We start from the raw sequence: 19252 nt of genomic DNA on the forward strand, positions 1-19252 counted from the left end.
GTTTCTAAAAATAGCTACCGCACTCGACCCTAGGTTTAAGAATCTGAAGTACCTTCCAAAATATGAGAAGGATGAGGTGTGGAGCATGCTTTCAAAAGTCTTAAAGAACAGTCAGATGTGGAAACTACAGAACCTAAACCCCAAAAAGGAAAATCAACCTTCTGCTGGTGACATCTGATGCAGATGAGGAAAATGAATACATGTTGGTCCACTCTGCTTTCAGTCGTTATTGAGCAGAACCTGTCATCAGCATGGACACACGTCCTTTGGAATGGTGTTTGAAGCATGAAGGGACATATTACTCTCAGTGCATCTGGCATGGAAATATCTTGCGATGCTGGCTACAAGACTGCCATGTGAATGCCTGTTCTCACTTACAGGTGACATTTTAAACAAGAAGCGGGCAGCATTATCCCCTGCAAATTGTAATCAAACTTGTTTGTCTGAGCAATTGGCTGAAGTAAGACTGAGTGGACTTGTAGGCTCTAAAGTTTTACATTGTTTTATTTTTTGAATGCAGTTATTTTATTGTACATAATTCTACATTTGTAAGTTCAACTTTCATGATCGAGACTGCACTACAGTAATTGTTAGGTGAATTGAAAAATACTATTTCTTGTTTTTTACAGTGCAAGTGTTTTTGTAATAAACATAAATATAAAGTGCGCACTGTACACTTTGTATTCTGTTTTGTAATTGAAATCAGTATATTTGAAAATGTAGAAATATATTGATATTATTTCTTATTTGTATTATCATAGTGCCTAAGAGCCTTAGTAATAGTCCAGACTGCATTGAGCTAGGCACTGTGCAAACAGAACAAAAAGATAACCTCTGCCCAAAAGAGCTTACAGTCTAGTCAGTTTTCAAGTACTCTGCCAGTTGCACACTTTTCCACATACATGTTTATATATGAAGAGCAAGACAGAGATGTAGCGGTTCAGTAACTATAAATATATAAAGACATAATACTTAAGGGTTTGTATATTAGCATATTATATATCCTTTTTTTAATGGTGAAGAATCTAATGACTGCTAAAATGTGGCAGGCTTTATAGCACTGAAGTATTATGAATATGCCATAGCTAATGATTTTACATCAACACTTGAATTTCTGTAACCTCTGCTATGTGTAAAACCTGCTGGGCTTTAATATTCACTAAGTGTGTTGAGGTCCCTGTTGAGCAGTGTTGCCAACTTTGTGTCCTTAAAGCTATCTCTACTTTTTTTTATCTTTTATCCTTTGATAACTTCTTCTGTAGCTGTTGTGAACATCAGCTTCATTCAATAAACTATTATCAACATGTCAGACCCATGGTGATAACTCTACATATAAGTGGAGTTGTGAATTCTGCTTGAAATTTTACCATGGAGTGCAAGTGAATGTATATGTAGTGTTTTGTATATTATTATCCATTTTGACTGTGGGAGTGAGGGAGCAAAAAATACTGCCAAAGGTAGGGAAAATCATGTTCATATGACTAGTATATTTCTTATTTTCATTTATATTACAGTAATGAAAATTAGGATTGGGCCCAATTATACTAGGTGCTACATAAGACAATCCTTCTGAAAACTGAGGGCAATAATCTCAAGAAAAATTTTTTTAGTTGATCACCGTTTTATTTTCCTGCCGTTGCCTCTGGAGACTGTCAGTATTTTATTATCCGTTGGCATATTATCTCCATTTATTTTAAGGTGTATGGGGAGCTGGCCCTGACTTTTGTCACTCTCAGGAGGATAAATCCATTTTTATATGGGGGATGGGTGGGGAGATTTGTTTTTGTTTGTTTGTTTCTTTCTCTCTCTCTCTCGCTGTCTCTGGTTCTTCATCCATCATACTTGTATGGTTCCTGTTGCCGCAGTATGTGAATAGCCTCATAACACCCTTGAGAGATGTAGGTACTCTTAGCCTCTGTGTCAGTTGCCCATCTATAAAACGGGGTTAAGTGACTTGCCCAAGGTTTGACTGGGGTTCCGTGGGGGGGGCCACCTTCAGATTGCTCAATCTGGGCAAACTGCAAATAATGGAGCAGACAATCCCTCAAAATGATGGTTATTTCTAATAAACTCACCAAACCAACAACAAAATAGCTTCTACAATGCCTTACTGGTTACCCAGAAGCCAAAAAATACAGGTCCCTTAAGCAATCCAGCCTTGGGCTCCCATCCAGACAGCCAAATCAAATATGATAAGGATTACTGAAAATCTTGTTCATCATATATGAAGTTCTACCAATCCCAAAGAATCGCCACCAGGTCAGTGAATATTTCAGATCTTCCCCAAATACACACTTACAGCCAGTTCTTATTAACTAAACTAAAATTTATTAAAAAAGAAAAGAGAGCGAGTACTGGTTAAAAGTTCATTACACATAGGGATTCAAATCAAGTTCTTACATCAGTTTCATAGTAGAGATGGTGAGCTTCAGCATTGCAAAAAGCTCTTTCAGAATTTGTTACAGTCCAATGTCTGATATCAGGGTGATCCAGACAAGCTGCAGACCTCAGTCTAGTGACTTAAATTTCCTTTGACGAAGCTTAAGGAGATCTGAGATACAGGATCAGAGTTCTTTTATAAGTCTCTGGCAAGTTATTGATAGCCTATTGACCGCAGGTATTACTTGGGTGAAGTATTGTGGCTTTGAAGTAAAACCACCTATTTCCTATGCATACACAGGTTGCATTCATCAGGATAAGGTAATTTATCCGGTAAGCAGTTCATAGACAGTTTACTACAAACTTCAAAAAGAAATATAGACAATGATATTGTTACACCCAAGTTCGATCTAACCGTTGCAATGCCCTTTTGATCTCTGAATCAATAGACTATAGACAGGAACCATCTACATAGTTAACATCTAACAAGATATAAGTAAACAAATCCAATTAGTATTTACCTATAATTCCCTGCCAATACAGGTTTTGCATTTCAAAGCTCTAGTCTATCTAACATGGTTTTGTTAGCTATTTATAAGAAATAGCCTTAATTACCATTTAAATACAGTACTTCTCTAATATGTCAAAGTTGAATTTGGGTCATGTAGCCTGTTAGTTGCTTAACCCTTTCTGTCTCAGTGTCACACAAGGTCACAGATGTAGTCTGTGGAACAGCGGGTACTTGAATCCAGGTTTCCCACATCCCGTGTTTGCACCCTACCCACTGTAGCATGTGTGTTTACGACAATGACTGCAGAATCTGTCTCCCTTTGAAGAACAATTCAGTAGAAACTTCTTAGGTTTTTAGCAGTTAAATACACAAGAAGATTATGACCACACTGGGCATGCTCTGGGTTGGGACTGAGCCTATTTCTCCTATGCTCTCATTGATTCCCTTGATGGGCCCAGGCAGCATGGAGGAGGAAGCTGTCTAATTTGAATGTAGAGGGGACAAAAATTGGACTTGCTGGAGAGTGGAGGAAGAGTAGAGTCGCACAAGGAGCCTAAGGGGTTGGAGGCTGGAAACTGGGATTAGAGGCTGGCAGGTGGAAGAGAGGGAAACAGGGAGTGAGAGTTTAGTTTAGAGAGGACTGCAGCTGGCTGGGCAAGGAGATTGGGAGCTGGGGGTACATGTCTGGGAGCCAGTAGATCAGTAAGGAGACTGAGGTTGGATGAGGAGCCAATGGGGAGGCAGAGATGACTGTGCAAGGAGGTGAGGAAAGAGGAGAGACATCTGAGGAGGAACTGGCTGTCAGGGTGAAAAGTGGAACTGGCTGTGCAAAAAGACTTGGATAATGAAGCTGCGGGGTGGGGGGAGATAGAGAGAGTGGGCAGGAGCTAAAGGAAGGAGATGAAAATGGGGAACGTGAGTGGGAAAGCAACTGGAGGTTAGGATGAGGGTGAGAGATATTAGATGAGAAGCTGGTACAGGGGAACTGGGACTGGCTGGGCAAGGAGACTGGTGGCAAGGAATTCAGGGGTGGGGAGGACTTGAAATGGTTGGACAGCAAGACTGGGATGGGGAGCCTGGAGTGGTGAGACAAGAACTAGCTAGGCAAGGAAACTGGGATTGGAATGAGAAGTCTGAGGAGTGGAGAATGTGGCTGGCTAGGTGAAGAGAATGGGATTGGCATGAGGAGCCAAGGGTGGGCAAGAGACAGGACTGGGATAATGGCAGGTTGGAGGAGATAGGGCAGAAGGAGTCATGCTTGGGGAGAAGACTGTGACCATTAGAGAACTCTCCCCTCCAGAGCCTGGAATGGAACCCCAGATTCCAGAGTCTCTTAATATTCTTCTGTCAGCAGATACCTACGAAACCTACTGGTAAGACTGTCCAATCCCTTTTTAGTCCTTGTCCACATAGAACGTGATGGCTTACTACTGCTGTCAGTTACTCTGTTATCTCAAGTGGCAGAGGTCTTTGTAGTTGATCTAAAGATTCCAACCCTGTTGATGTCCCATGTAGATGTCAGTACAACTCTACATGATGGTATATCTGTTGTTTTTTTTTCAGCTTGCTTCCTTAAAAACATAGGAAATTACACACAAGCTGCTTTAAAAAAACATCATTAAGGTTACAAAGTCAATCACTGAAAAGTTAGGAAATATCAGAATCAGGGTTGCCTGTACAAGGCCTTGTTCGTCCACCAATACCTCCGTGTCAGCACTTAAAAGCAGAAAGAAATACTGTTTCAAAGATGAACCCACGTGCAGGCCACCTTACCCAGCACCTAGCAAGAGACTAAAAGACTCACCATAACTTGCCCTGGGCTCTTCCATTGAAAGGTCATAAGGTTGTAAAGACTTAGTTTTCTTCCAGTGGTTGTCTATATGTATCCTATTGTTTATGTTCATGCACCCAGTGTACTTGAGTTCAATTTGTTTTGTCCAGCACTGTCTTCTGGGGACTATGCCTGCATTCCAAATGTCCTTGTGTCTCTAACTGAAAGCATAAGGCAACCCCAGTCACTTCTGAGTTCTTTCTCACCATGCATGACTACAAGCTGGAACTTGGAGGGTCCAAACTTGTTTGCTCTCTGTGTGGCTATTCTTTATGTAAGTAGTTGTACATAATTAGGTAGTTATTAGTGTTAAGGAATCTCTCCATCCAAACTCCAGTACAACTGCCTCTCCAGCAACACGTAATATCTCAGTCAGTCATGTCCTCCATCTGTATCCACGCTCTCTGCGCGTCATGGCATGGACACTGACTGGGTAACATCAGTAGAGAGTATCTTAACTGACGTGCAAAACATTCTTATCCACAGTAGAAAGGACTCTTAAGGGCATGTTTAATCTGGCAAGTGGAAAGGATTTAGTGTCTGGGCACACCACCACCAGTTATTTCCATTTCTCACTTAGATACCAGACATATGGTGGTGCCTTCTGTTATTAAAGAACTCTGGATTTTCAGTGAGCTCTATGAAGATTTACCTGGCAGCCATCTCAGCCTCTCACCCTCCAATTTAGGGGTATTCCACATTTTCACACCCTACAGTGGTTTGGTTCCTAAAAGGCCTTCTGAGGGTATATCCCCCTCCGTCAGAGAACCCTCCATCTCCTTGGGATCTAAATATTGCACTGATTTGTGTTTATGTACCCACCCTTTGATCTACTAATGAAACAGGGAACATGTCAACTTTCCATCAAAACAGCTTTTTCGATAGCGATAACATTGACCAGAAGGGTAGGTGAGACCCAAGCATTAATGCAGGGCACCCACGTACAGCTTTTCATAAAGAAGGGGTGTAATTGAGACCTCACCCAAAATTTATACAGAAGATAAGCTTGATGCTTATCAGTTTCAGCTAACGATTAAACTCCGCTGCCACCGCTGGGCATCCCGGCTGCCACTGCCTGCACTTGGGGACCCCGACTGCTGCGTGGGCCTGGCATCCCGGGATCGTGGGTGTGGTGGCGGTGGTGGCAGCAGCAGCAGGGATCCCTGGGTTTGGTGGCGGCAACAGTGGAGCCCTGTGTAAAATGTAGGGGTGCTGCAGCACTCTACACACATCTAGTTCCCCTGGGGGTACTAAGAAGTCTTCCGGGGGTACGCCTCTAGATCAATGTTTCTTGACATGGGGCAGCTCAGTGAGAGCCAAGTAGTGATTCCAGGGAAGATTTTGTATCCCCTGAGCTGTGCTCCAGTACACTATTCTTACCAGTAGTATCTTTGGCCACGCTGGATCCCCCTGGGGTGTTCAGCCCTATTCCTGGAAGCCATCTTCATCCATTGTGTATAGGTCTAGGTCTCCCTCACCTAAGAGGCAGATTAAGCGTTCCCTAGTCACCTCAGCTGTTTGAATCTTCAGCTACTTGAGAGGCAAGAGGAATAACAATTTCTAGGGGAAAGAGCATCTAGTTCTGGCTGCAATATCCTCATCTTCTCCTCACAAGCCAGAGAGCTCACATACATTGGCATCTGTGGGCATATTTAAGGTTTTCCAGCACTTAATAAAGCAGACGGTATAAATCTTAAACATTCTCCTGAAAACTGTTCATGAGAAAAAACACAGTCTCTTGGACATACTGCACTTGTCAACTCCAGGGAGGTTAGCCATGACGATACATGATAGTCTGCTGGAACCTGCTAAATCCATCTGGCGTACTCTGGCTTCTGTTTCTGTCACATGCAAAAGAGCAGATAGGAGATATTGAATGTGCAAGAAGGGATCTGAATATTTTACATTCATCCTGTAACCATCTTTCTTGTGCAAGCAGTACAAGAGAGAATGAAATAGCAGGGACTACTAAAATGGATCCAATTTAGTGGTCCCTGGGGGGGGGGACGACGGATTCCCCCAAAACTGATTCTTTTTGGCCAGAAGGTATACTAGTCTGCAAGCCTTCAGATAACAGTAACACATTATCAAGTGTCGCTCTCTAAATATGACTTTTTAGATAGGGAGCAAACTGTCTAATTGCACTGATAAATTGCCCTAGAAGCACCAGGCATTCTCTAATGGCTAAAGTCCCTAATGGCTGAAAGTCAACCAACTACACACCGAACTCTGCAGGCTTTGCTGGATGCCTCAGCAGCATGTACAATGGCTACAGCGATAGGGTTGTCATGGCTTCAGTCATCCCCTAGAGAGGTCCAGGCAACAGTTGAGGACCTCCTAGTTGAAGGTAATAAACTCTTCAGCAGTGGCACTGATAAAGTCCTCTGTACTTCAAGAGATTCCTGGGCAACTCTGGTCTTTTTAGTACTTGAGGTTTCTGAATCTTAAGAGGAAACAGTTGAGACAATTCTATGATTAGCCACTAAGATCTTCGGAGCCACCGAGGAAGAAGCAGAGATTCTACAAGAGGTGACCTTTTGCTGCCTCCTTAGCTGCCCTATTGTCTGAGACTTCAGATAGGTTCCTGACAAAGGGAGTAAGCCTGCCTATTTGAAGCCTCCATGTTGGAGAGACAGAGTATGAAGATCATGGTCGCCAAAGGAGGGGGAATAGTTTAAAACAAAAAGGGTCCTCTGGTTTAAGGGCAGAGCTTTTATTCCCACTACTTTTTAATCTTAAAAAAAAAGGGGGGGGGGAGGGGCGGGTTGAAAGCCAATCCTCGACCTTTGTCTCAAAATCTTCATCCACTTCTACAGATTCTGAATGATGACCCTAACTTCTGTAATCCCTTCATTTGATCCTCAGGGCTGATTTGCAGCTCTTGGCCTGCAAGATGCTTCCTGTCATGTCTCATATCTTCACAGTCGAGCTGGAAGGGCAAGGATCAGTTCTGGGTCTGGTTCTGTTCAGTATCTTCAGCAGTGATTTAGATAATGGCATAGAGAGTATACTTATAAAGTTTGCAGATGATACCAACCTGGGAGGGGTTGCAAGTGTTTTGGTGGAGAGGATTAAAATTCAAAATGATCTGAACAAACTGGAAAAATGGTCTGAACTAAGTAGGATGAAATTCAATAAGGAAAATGCAAAGTACTCCACTTAGACAGGAACAGTCAGTTGCACACCTACAAAATGGGAAATAACTGCCTACGAAGAAGAACTGCAGAAAGGGACCTGGGGGTCACAGTGGATCACAAGCTAAATATGAGTTACTAGTATAACAATGTTCCAAAAAAAGCAAACATCATTCTGGGATGTATTTTGCAGGTGTGTTGTAAGCAAGACATGAGAAGTAATTCTTCCGCTCTATTGTATGCTGACTAGGTCTCAACTGAAGTATTGTGTCCAGTTCTGGGCGTCACATTTCAGGAAAGATGTGGCCAAGTGGGAGAAGGTCCAGAGAAGAGCAACAAAAATTATTAAAGATCTAAAAAACTTGACCTATGAGGGAAGATTGAAAAGAAATGGGTTTGCTTAGTCTGGAGAAGAGAAGACTGAGGGAGGACGTAACAGTTTTCAAGTACATATGAGATGGTTACAAGAAGGGAGGAGAAAAATTGTTCTCTTTAACCTCTGAGGACAGAACAAGAAGCAATGAGCTTAAATTGCAGCAAGAGCAGTTTAGGTTGGATGTAAGGAAAAACTTGCCTAGGGAGTTTGTGGAATCTCTGTCATTGGAGATTTTTAAGAGCAGGTTAGACAAACACCTGTAAGGGATGGTAGATAATACTTAGTCCTGTCTTGAGTGCAGGGAACTGGACTAGAAGATTTCTCAAGGTCACTTCCAGTCCTGTGATTCTATGAAGACAACTGGCTCACAATAGATACCTCAGGTTCCTATTAGGAACATCTCACTACCAATGCAGAGTCCTGGCCACCAGCGTCTCTTCCATACTCAGGTGTTGTCACCAAATGTCTGATGGTAGTTGCAGCTCACCTAAGACGACAAGGAAGCCAGGAGTATTCTTACCTAACCAACTGGCTAATCGTAACTGGTGATTAGCTCCTTTCAAGCAATCCTGAAGTTCTCTGCCCCTCCAAGTTTCAAAGGCAATAAAGAGAAATCCATGCTCACTCTGACTCAGAGCACAGAGTTTATAGGAGCAGTGTTACTCTAGATCAGCATAGACTTACCTTCCACAGGAGAGATTTTAAACGGTAACAAACCTCATTAATCAACCGCAACCCCACTCAAGAACACCAGTGAGGCTGTGTTTCAGACTTCTAGGATAAGGTTATCATAGGGTTATTTAGTCTACAGTAGCTGTGGTTCTTTGACAGATGTTGTCCAAGCAGATTCCATGATCCACCCTATTTCCCTGCAACTACTTATGTGGTGTTCTATATTAGAAAAAGAAATGAGGAGCAGTTGTACACACTCTGCGCTTTTATATCTTTGCATGGTGGGGTGACACGAGCACATTGGTGTAAATGTGGCCCGAGTGGACACTGCTAGCCTTAAAAAATCTGATCTCATGTATGAAGGAGGTGCATGTGTACAAAGAGTGGGATCAGTATGGAAGACAGGGTACGTCTACACTACGGGATTATTCCGATTTTACATAAACCGGTTTTGTAAAACAGATTGTATAAAATCGAGTGCACGTGGCCACACTAAGCACATTAATTCAGCGGTGTGCGTCCATGGTCCGAGGCTAGCGTCGATTTCTGGAGCGTTGCAGTGTGGGTAGCTATTCTGTAGGTATCCCATAGTTCCTGCAGTCTCCACTGCCCCTTAGAATTCTGGGTTGAGATCCCAGTGCCAGATGGGGCAAAAATAATTGTCGCGGGTGGTTCTGGGTAAATGTCGTCACTCATTCCTTCCTCCGGGATAACAACGGCAGACAATCATTTCATGCCCTTTTTCCCTGGATTGCCCTGGCAGATGCCATAGCACGGCAACCATAGAGCCCGTTCAGCGTTTTTTTTTACTGTCGCCGTATGTGTACTGGATGCTGCTGACAGAGTGTTACTGCAGCGCTACACAGCATCATTCATTTGCTTTTGCATGATAGCAGAGACGGTTATCAGTCATTCTGTACCGTCTGCTGCCATTGTAAATTGGCAGTAAAATGGCGGTTATCTGTCATTCTATACTATCTGCTGCTATCATGGGTGCCCCTGGCTGAGGTCGGCCGGGGGTGCAAAGGCAAAACTAGGAATGACTCCCCAAGTCAATCCCTCCTTTATGGTTTCTAAAAATAGTCAGTCCTGCCTAGAATATGGGGCAAGTGTATTAGAGAACCAGTGTATCAGAGAGCACAGCTGCTTTGTGTCAGATCCCGCAGAAATGATGAGCTACATGCCATTCTAGGGGGTGCCCCGGCAACAACCCCACCCGTTGCTTCCCTCCTCCCCCAACCTTCCTGGGCTACCATGGCAGTGTCCCCCCCATTTGTGTGATGAAGTTATAAAGAATGCAGGAATAAGAAACAGTGACTTGTTAGTGAGATAAAATGAGGGGGAGGCAGCCTCCCGGTGCTATGACAGTCCAGGTGCAGAGGAGAGGAGCCCAGTATCCTGCTGCTATGATAGTCCAGGCAGTACAGAATCTTTTCTTTACACAGGAAAGGGAGGGGGCTGATGGAGCTCAGCCCCCAGTTGCTATGATGAGGACGGTTGCCAGCTGTTCTGTCCCATCTACTGGGAATGACCAGGAATCATTCCTATTTTTACCAGGTGCCCTCGGCCGACCTCACCTGAGGCCAGCCAGGAGCACTCACGGGCTCATGACAAGGACGGCTAGCAGTCCTACTGCACCATCTCCCACCGGGGAGGGGAGGGGAGCGGATACTGCTCTTCACTGCCGCAGCATCGCGTCTACCAGCAGCATTCAGTAGACATAGGGTGACATTCAAAGAAGTCAAGGAACGATTTCTTTCCCTTTTCTTTCACGTGGGGGCGGAGGGAGTAAATTGTCGAGCTATACCCTGAACCATGCCGGACAATGTGTTTGAACCTACAGGCATTGGGAGCTTAGCCAAGAATGTAAATATTTTTCGGAGACTGCTGTGGACTGGGGGATAGCTGGAGTCCTCAGTCCCCCCTCCCTCCCTTCCTCCATGAGCGTCCATTTGATTCTTTGGCTTTCTGTTACGCTTGTCACGCAGCACTTTGGCATTTTGTCTTCTGTAACGGACCTCTGATAGAACAGATTTGTCTCCCCATACAGCGATCAGATCCAGTATTTCCCGTACGGTCCATGCTGGAGCTCTTTTTGGATTTGGGACTGCATAGCCACCCGTGCTGATCAGAGCTCCACACTGGGCAAACAGGAAAAGAAGTTCAGAAGTTCGCGGGGCTTTTCCTGTTTACCTGGCCAGTGCATCCGAGTTCAGATTGCTGTCCAGAGCGGTCACAGTGGTGCACTGTGGGATACCGCCCAGAGGCCAATACCGTCAATTTGCGGCCACACTAACCCTAATCTGATATGGTAATACCAATTTTAGCGCTACTCCTCTCGTTGGGGAGGAGTACAGAAACCAATTTAAAGAGGCCTTTATATCGTAGTGTGGACAGGCACAGCGTTAAATCGGTTTAACGCTGCTAAAATCGGTTTCCAGGCCACACATTGCAAAGAACCACAGTTATTGTAGGATAAGTTATTGTTCTGTGCAGAGACAACCTTAATTTCTGGCATTTCCTAGCTTTTGAATGCATGACTTTGCAACCTTAATAATCTTTCAATGTAGTTTGTGTGTAATATATAAAATGTATTCCTTAAACAATTACGAAATGCATGCCTGTAGGAATTGAGTACTGATATACCGAAAGTAATACTCTGGGGCCCTGGGCACATGCACCAGATGATCTTTATCCACCAATGGAGCTCATGATTAGCTGTCCATTAACACTCAACTAATCTTGGGGTCACCAGCAGACCTTATAAATGACCTGTAAAGGATTATACACAATATTGGTTTGTGCTCTTTTGTTCTTCTTTATTGTGTACAAAGAAGGCCTGGAATATTTTTATGAACAGTTTCTTTTCTCTGTCTTTTTTGCTTTTAAAATATCAGGAATGCCAGTTGTACTCTTCCCTGGTTTGCTGGAATATCTCGTGTTTTCTCAGAACATGCGCAGTAATGAACTTTCACACCTTTTAACGCATAAGGCATTTTTTCTCCAAAATGTTTACTAGATATTGGCATTTAATATGTGTTAAGATGAATGGTTTTAGGTAGTCTAACTAAAAATCTTTCTCAGTTGCTCAGCTTTCAGTCTCTCGACTCTTGCAATGTTCTTTAGTCACCAGAGTCTTTCAAGTTAGACAAAATCTAAATTTCAAAGTAAAAAACAAAATAAACTCCCCTTTTCTTTGAGTGGGAAAAGACCACCTTTCCAGGCCTCCTATATACATCACAAAGAAGGGTCTAGGTTCAAGTCCATTTTTTTTCTTTGCAGATAACCTTCAATATTTTACTTATTTATTATTGCTTTATTTTTAAATTTCTAGTATCCTTTAAAGAGTAAATAAACGGCTTTAACCCAAGGGAACACACAACATTGAATTTTTTTACGATTCACAAGTTTTTAGCAAACTATTTATATGATGTATGACATTGTTCTCCCTGTAATTTGATGTTTGTTCAGGGAATTTACAGCTAGGTGCATGTGGTATTATTACCAGGATAGTTTCAATAGCCATGTGACTACTGAAGCGTTTTTAAATCAAGTTTGCTAAATTGAGCTGGGTTAACTCAATTGAAATCTCCACCTGATTCTAATGTAGATCCATTTTAACATGTTTAATTCAAATTTAGCTTGTTGAGTTATAGTCTAGGCTGTAACTGACTGAAGTCCTGTCTACATACAAATATTGTACCTCTTTAACTTTAGTGGCCTAGTTAAAGAGGTACAATCCTGACCCAATGACAAACCAATAAAAACTACCTTCAGGCCCTATTTGTACATCCAAAAGAAGTAAAAAAGAAATAAATTTATTATTTTAATATCTCCTGCAAGGTTAAAAGCCCTCTCCCTAAAGCACAAAGTTATGAAGCACTTTCCAATGTCTGTTTCAGGAGAAACTACGGCTTGAAAGAAACAGGGAATACAATCAGTATCTCAGGGACAAGGAAGAGTGGAATGAAAGGTTGAGGAAAATAGGAAAGAAAAACACAGAGGTAATACAGATTTTGCTGAAGTCAATTCACTCTAGGAGAACTTAAATGAGGTTGTTAATAATTTTTCTCAATGTCAGTTGTCTAATTGTTCTGGAGGTTTTACGTGTGATACATTCTAAGTCTCTTCAGAAGAAGAGCAGTAAAGAATATGTGTTTACTGATAATATTCCTCCTCACCCCTTTTTTCCACTGAAGATAATTTTAGCAATTATCACTGTTCTGGGGCCATTTTTGCTTCTCTGATTAGTCTCTGTCCCCCTAGTACCCTTGTTAGTTTATTTCTTTTTTTTTTTTAATTGGGAGAAGAGGGGAAATTATTTTAAAGCAAACTGCATCAAGGTATGTGTATATTAACAGTCTTTACTCATCTTTCCCCTTCTTGATGCATGTGATATCCCTTGTTTAGACTGTAATCTCAGGAATCTATCTTTCAAGTGGTGTTTTTTTTTTGTTGTTGTATGTGTAGGATCTGTCACTATAAAACAGTAATAGAGGCTTTCTGTCTACAATATCTACAGATATAAAAAAAATTACAATATCTAACACAGCACAATAATATATTTTAAACAAGTGTAAACAATGTTAATGTTTTTGACATAATATAGCCATACTGGGTAGATGGACCCCAATTTTGATTTTTTATTTCTGTCAGGTTTGCCTTATTAGTGGGGGAAATGGAAATGTGGCATAAAGTATGACTTCTTACCTAGCATGCTTCCAATGTTAAGGACACAGTTAAATATATAACTAGTTAAATGAATGCAAAAATAAATATAAAGCTATATGTTTTTTAAAAGATATACCCACACCCTTATCCATCCCTTCCAACTAAGTATGTGGTCATAGATAATCTGTGTGTTGCCCTGTGAAGCAGCCTACAAGTTTGGCTCTAAAACATAACCTGAGTAAGGATAGTAAGACTATGTTTACACTAGCACTTTTGTTGGTATAACTTATGTTGCTCAGGGATGTAAACCCCCTCACCCCCAAGCAATATGAGTTTCTCTAGTGTGGACAGCGCTGTGTCAGCGGGAGATGCTCTCTGGCCGACATAGCTACTGTCACTTGTTTGGGGTGGTTTAATTATGTTGATGGGAGAGCTCTCTCAGCATAGAGTGGCTACCCGGGAGATATTACAGCGGCACAGCTGCGTCTGTACAGTTGTGCTGCTGTAAGGTCTCTAGTGTACACATATCTAAAACTCTCACTGAAGTTGATGGGAGTTTTGGCTAAATAAGATTTCCAAGAGCAAGTTTTATGTTTTTGTAGGATGCTTAAAAGTCTTCAAAGGGTAAAGTTTTGAATTACTTCCCTCCAGGGAGAGGAGCCTCCTGCATTGGAATCACTTAATGGCCCTTTGGTACTTTACATGCATTAGAGAGAGAAGGGGTGTGTGTGTGTGTGTGTGTGTGTGTGTGTGTGTAAGTGAACTAGTGATATATACACACAGAATGATTCCATGAGCTTGGTAAATGAAGGAAAAAAGCTTTTAAGCCTGGTGAATTCAGCCCATTCTTACACTACAAAAGTCCTTCCTCTGACAAGGTGCAGGAAGTCTGTAAGATTTCTTTGCTGAGCAGGAACACCTTTTTGAGCCTAAATGCCTTTTAAGCCTTTTTCTCTGCAAGAAATTAAAAATATTGCCCACCCTTCCACTAACTGTGCAGGGTCTTTTTCTGATAGTTTTAGTTAGTTTGAGAGTAAAAGGCTAGTTTGTTCTCCAGGCACTAGTGATGTGTGAGATCATTTTCTAATGGATTGGAAAAAAGCTGATCATCTTAAACGAGCAGTATGGCACCTTTAACTATCAAGTGTTGAATAGCTTGGCTGTATTGTCTCTTCTTACAATGTCTTCCTTCAGTAATTGGATAAAGGTCAGCATGAGTCATATTAGTGGATAACCCTGAGAGACCATTTCCAGTATCCATCAAAGAGTCTTGGTCTGTTGCCATTAAGCAAAAATTGACAGGTTATCCCCTGTACCTTGTGTTTGATGTGAGAAATACTGGTTGTTGGCTGTTACCCACAGTTCTTGTTTGGATAGTGCTGCTGGGGCTAGATGTGTCCTTTCCTGTGCAACTTAAGTTTTGTGATCTGTGCCATGATAGCTATAGTGTAGTGTTTTTGTGAACTGTCTTTACAGAACAGTTGAAAGGAACTCATTTGGTGTTGAAGTTCTCATGTATATATGGATTCTGGAAGAAAGATTTTCTCTTCAAAAGAGGTGTCCTTCTGAGAGCTTTTTGGAGGGTCTGTATGTGGGTATCTTCTTACCGTGGCCATATTTATAAGTACTTATCTGCCAGTATATTGGATGAGATTCTAGGCTGAGAGTTTAGTTGACAATTGTACTTCATCTAAAGAGAGATGACCACAAAGCAGCAGCCAGACATCTTTTTTATGTTGGAATTCATTATCTAGTCCTTGCTGGATTCTGAGCATTATACATGATATAGGATAGTGGAGAGAACTGAAACTTGCATTGGTGCTGCTGAGGCTTCAGAATTCCAACCCATGGTTCTCTAGCTGTCTGTCTCCTGGATCTTTGAAAGACCTTGCAACAGAATTTACAACACCCTCATCCAGTGATGACACTGCTTTGTTGTATACTTTGGGTATCTAAAAATAAGGCATTTTGTCTTTTAGGCTACTGTAGAACCTTGTGTACAGTCTGTTAAGGGGTTGTCTCCTATTCAGTTGTTCCCATCTTTCCAGGCTGATAATTTCAGTCAAATCTATTCAGAGGATCTGAGGATTTTTTTGTGAATTTTCTCTTGGATCTTGAGAACTCTGCTCACTTTGTGTCCACACTGGAAATACAAATAATCTTCTTGTAGTTGTCACAAAGAATTAGGCAGAAACAACTAGACAGGGTTTCTAGGTCTGATTCCTCCGTGTCTGACCCAGAGGGATTAGAGGAATATGGTCCTCTTTAATTTGCTTTTAAGGTTTTTTTCTTATTTGCTATTTCTATAGCTCTTCTTATTTATCTGGGAGAAAGAAAAGAAATCCTGGAAAGACATTCCACCCTGTTCTGAAGATTTGAAAGATCTAGAAAACTTTTGGGGTAGGGAGAAAATTCTTCTTTAAGGTCCTCCTTCCCCTTTTGCTTTGGGAGGTATATTTTCTTGGGTCTCTGAAGTGTGAACACATACATGAGGACGTGAAGAAAGGCTTCAGGGGAATAGTGTGAAGATGCATCTTGCACCCCAGAGGTTAAAAGGAGGTGGGAGAAAGCTGAGAGTAATTCTTGATAAATTGCTGCTTCTTTGCCCTAACTAAGGGCATCTGCTTCAGAACTGATGGAGCCCTCTATAATCCCTCCAAACCCACTACTGGAGAAGAGGCAAATTTTCGCTGATTTGACAGCCCCAGTGGGCAGGCACTTCCTGGAGTTCTGGATTCTGCTGGTGGGGACAGGCTTTGACAGTGCATCTTGTACTGCTTCAGTAGAATGGGCCACTGTACTGTGCTGTGGGAGGTCATGGACTGAGTTGTCTGATATGTGGTCTAATTGAATGTCGCTGCTGCAATCCTTGCCAGCTCTGTCCTCAGTAGCATCTCATGCAGCTTAGGACCTTTGATCGGCCGCAGGCAGTCTTTTATATTTACTTCTGCAGTTTGTCCACCATTTTGTTTGCTGCTGCTAAGGAAAGGCCTCATGCACCACAGCAGAGCTTGGAGCTCAGCTTAGCCCCTTTTTTCTCAAAGTGACTGAAACTCTTTGAGCGATTTATTTATTCTTATTTATCTGTTGTATTTATATGGACTCCATTAGCGGCTCACAATCTTCAATGTGTTTATTATCATAACAGCTCCTCTGAGGTAGAGAAATACCATTATCTGCATTTCATGGATGAGGAACTAAGGTACAGAGAAACTAAGGCTATGTCTACACTATATTGTTTACAACAATATAGCTGAACCCTCAAACCGTGAACAATGTAGGTTATACTGAAGTAATTTGTAGTTTAAAGATAGCCTCAGTGACTTGCCCAGGGTCAGCGGTGGAGCAAGGAATTAAGCTAATGAGTCACAGGCTAGCTCTCTAACCATTTTACTATACTTCCACTTAGTCACAGTTTTTGCAGGGAAAAAATAAAAAGGGTTTTTGAACCCCAAAACCATGTTCTGGTCAGACAAAGGAGTATCACAGACTGCCTGAAACTGAGTGCAATCAGGACATCTGTGCATGTGACTAGATATAAGGCTTAACAAGCACTATGGAGTCCCTCTGCCTTCAGATCTAAAGGTAATTGCATTATCTAAACTGAGTTCTTGGGAAGGCTGTTATTGAGGATTGCTGGCTATCCCACTGTCAGTGAAAGTAAGTGATCAGGTAAGCCAAAGAGTATTGTTTTTTCAGGAAAAATTTCCCCAGCATTGAAGTCCCTATTTAAGAGGATTTTTTTAAAATCGTCATTTGGGGAGAGTTTAAAATTAAGAGATTATCATAAATACAGAATCAAACTATTGCTGAAGCACTGATGGAAAATGTGAATTATAGTGAGATGATGAATGAAGCTTTGTAGTTGTATCTTTTAATATTGTTTTTTCTGTTAAACAGCATGAGACAGAAAGAAGTAAAAAAACTACTGCTTTTAGTAGAGTCCAACCAGGACTGCGTTCACAAGTACAGCCCTCTTGTGCAGATTCAGAACCTCCCAAGAAAGATGCTTTTACTTCCACGGAAGCTTATGAAGAGCTACTGAATAGGAGGCGACTGGAGGAGGATCGATATTGCAGACTAGATGATGAGGCTGAACTGAGAGATAGAATATTGCACAAAAAGCTTGATGAAGAACTGGACATTTCCAATAGAAAGCATCACAGGTTTGATAGCAAACCTGATATTTCTCCTAGAAGACATCACAGATTTGATGAGGATCGTCATTTTGATAGAAGACATTACAAATTAGACTATGATCCTGAAATAAATGAGGAAATGGACCCTAGATTTAGATATGAAAGTGACTATGACAAAAAACCTTTGAGGGTGTTCCATGCTGAAAGGTATTTAACTCCATTTTCCACTTCTTTTCTTCCTTAATGCTGTTGGTGATAGGATTGTAGCACTGAAAACGATGAATTATTCAAGCCATAGGAGGTTATCGTTTAGTGGTACTGAGCATTAGATTTGAAATACTTAGACTCCCTTGAATCACAGATTCAAACTGTAGGAGGGTTGATTCTGTTGTGGATTCTTCTGAGGCCGATGCTTTGAATTCTGTGCAGTGTATTGTGTTTGTATTTTTCAGATGAGACCTGAGAACCGGAGTTGTTCTCCCCCTCATACTTTTTTTGGGTGGATGTTAGACCCCTGTGGCTTTTTTCCTAAGATTAAGGCAAACTTGACCAAAAATGTCCTTTTCCCTGCTATTTGTGTTGTGTGTTCTGTAGTGACTGTCTGCCTGATTGCTGCTTCTGCACTAGGGGGCGGTGTAAATTGTCATAGACCAGAATGTATGATGATAATTTACATCAGCTGAGGATCTGACTCAGGAGTAAGCATTTCACTCATGTTGTGTGTATGTAGTTTATAAATTGCTTTGAAATCTTTCAGCATAAAGAGTGCTTTACAAGTATAAAATATCACAATTAATAATTGGTACACTGAATGCATGCCCTTAACATCTAATGAGGTGATAATTGTATTCAGGTGTCATTTCTGGGGGCAAACGGTAATATTTTATAGACTTTTGTTAATTTGCATAATTTAAAAGGATTATGTACTGTTTAGTGAAAAATAGATATGAAAATTCTTCAGATTAAACTCTCAGAATTAATGAGGAACTGAAATACTCCAATGAAAAAGAGGGCATTTAAATGAAATCTTATATTTTAGTCATATAACTAATTTAGGCAATAATTGCAACCATCATTAATATGCACATGATTCATTCTTTTTCTCATCCTCTCCTCTGGGGGAATTCTGTGTGCAGTGTAGTGTTCTGTTTTTGTAGGGTTTTGTTTTTTTAAATATACACATTGCTATGTGTGGGTTAGAAAAAAGCAAGGTTGAAGACGTACACTTTGCATTTGGAGTGTAAGGTGGAACGGTTTCATCCTTAGTTCCTGTGGGAGTTTGTTTTATTGTCTTGGCCAGCCCTCCAAAAAGCTCTGTCTCCTGTACAGATGTTTGATTTGGGTTGGCATTTGTGATTCTTCGAGTGATTTCTCATGTGTATTCCACAGTAGGTGTCCATGCTTGCCATGTGCACTGGTGCTGGAAGTTTTTCTCTTAGCAGTACCTGTGGGGGGGAGCACTGCTGCGACTCCTGGAGGGGCGCCTCTATATCGTGCTATAAGGGGAGCTGTGCACTCCCCCCACCCTCAGTTCCTCCT

At 41.6% G+C, this 19252-nt stretch overlaps 1 protein-coding gene across 2 annotated transcripts in view; it reads left to right on the forward strand.

Annotated features, from left to right (window-relative positions):
- CSPP1 (centrosome and spindle pole associated protein 1) overlaps window positions 1-19252 on the forward strand; it is a 174015-nt gene that overhangs the window by 24900 nt on the left and 129863 nt on the right. For both annotated transcript variants that reach the window (XM_030553235.1, XM_030553236.1), the window contains exons 7-8: window positions 12806-12907; window positions 17475-17920. In XM_030553235.1, coding sequence (XP_030409095.1) covers window positions 12806-12907; window positions 17475-17920 — 548 coding nt within the window. The remainder of the gene's footprint in view (window positions 1-12805; window positions 12908-17474; window positions 17921-19252) is intronic.

The sequence above is a fragment of the Gopherus evgoodei genome, chromosome 2, assembly GCF_007399415.2.
Source record: "Gopherus evgoodei ecotype Sinaloan lineage chromosome 2, rGopEvg1_v1.p, whole genome shotgun sequence".
Lineage (NCBI taxonomy): Eukaryota > Metazoa > Chordata > Testudines > Testudinidae > Gopherus > Gopherus evgoodei.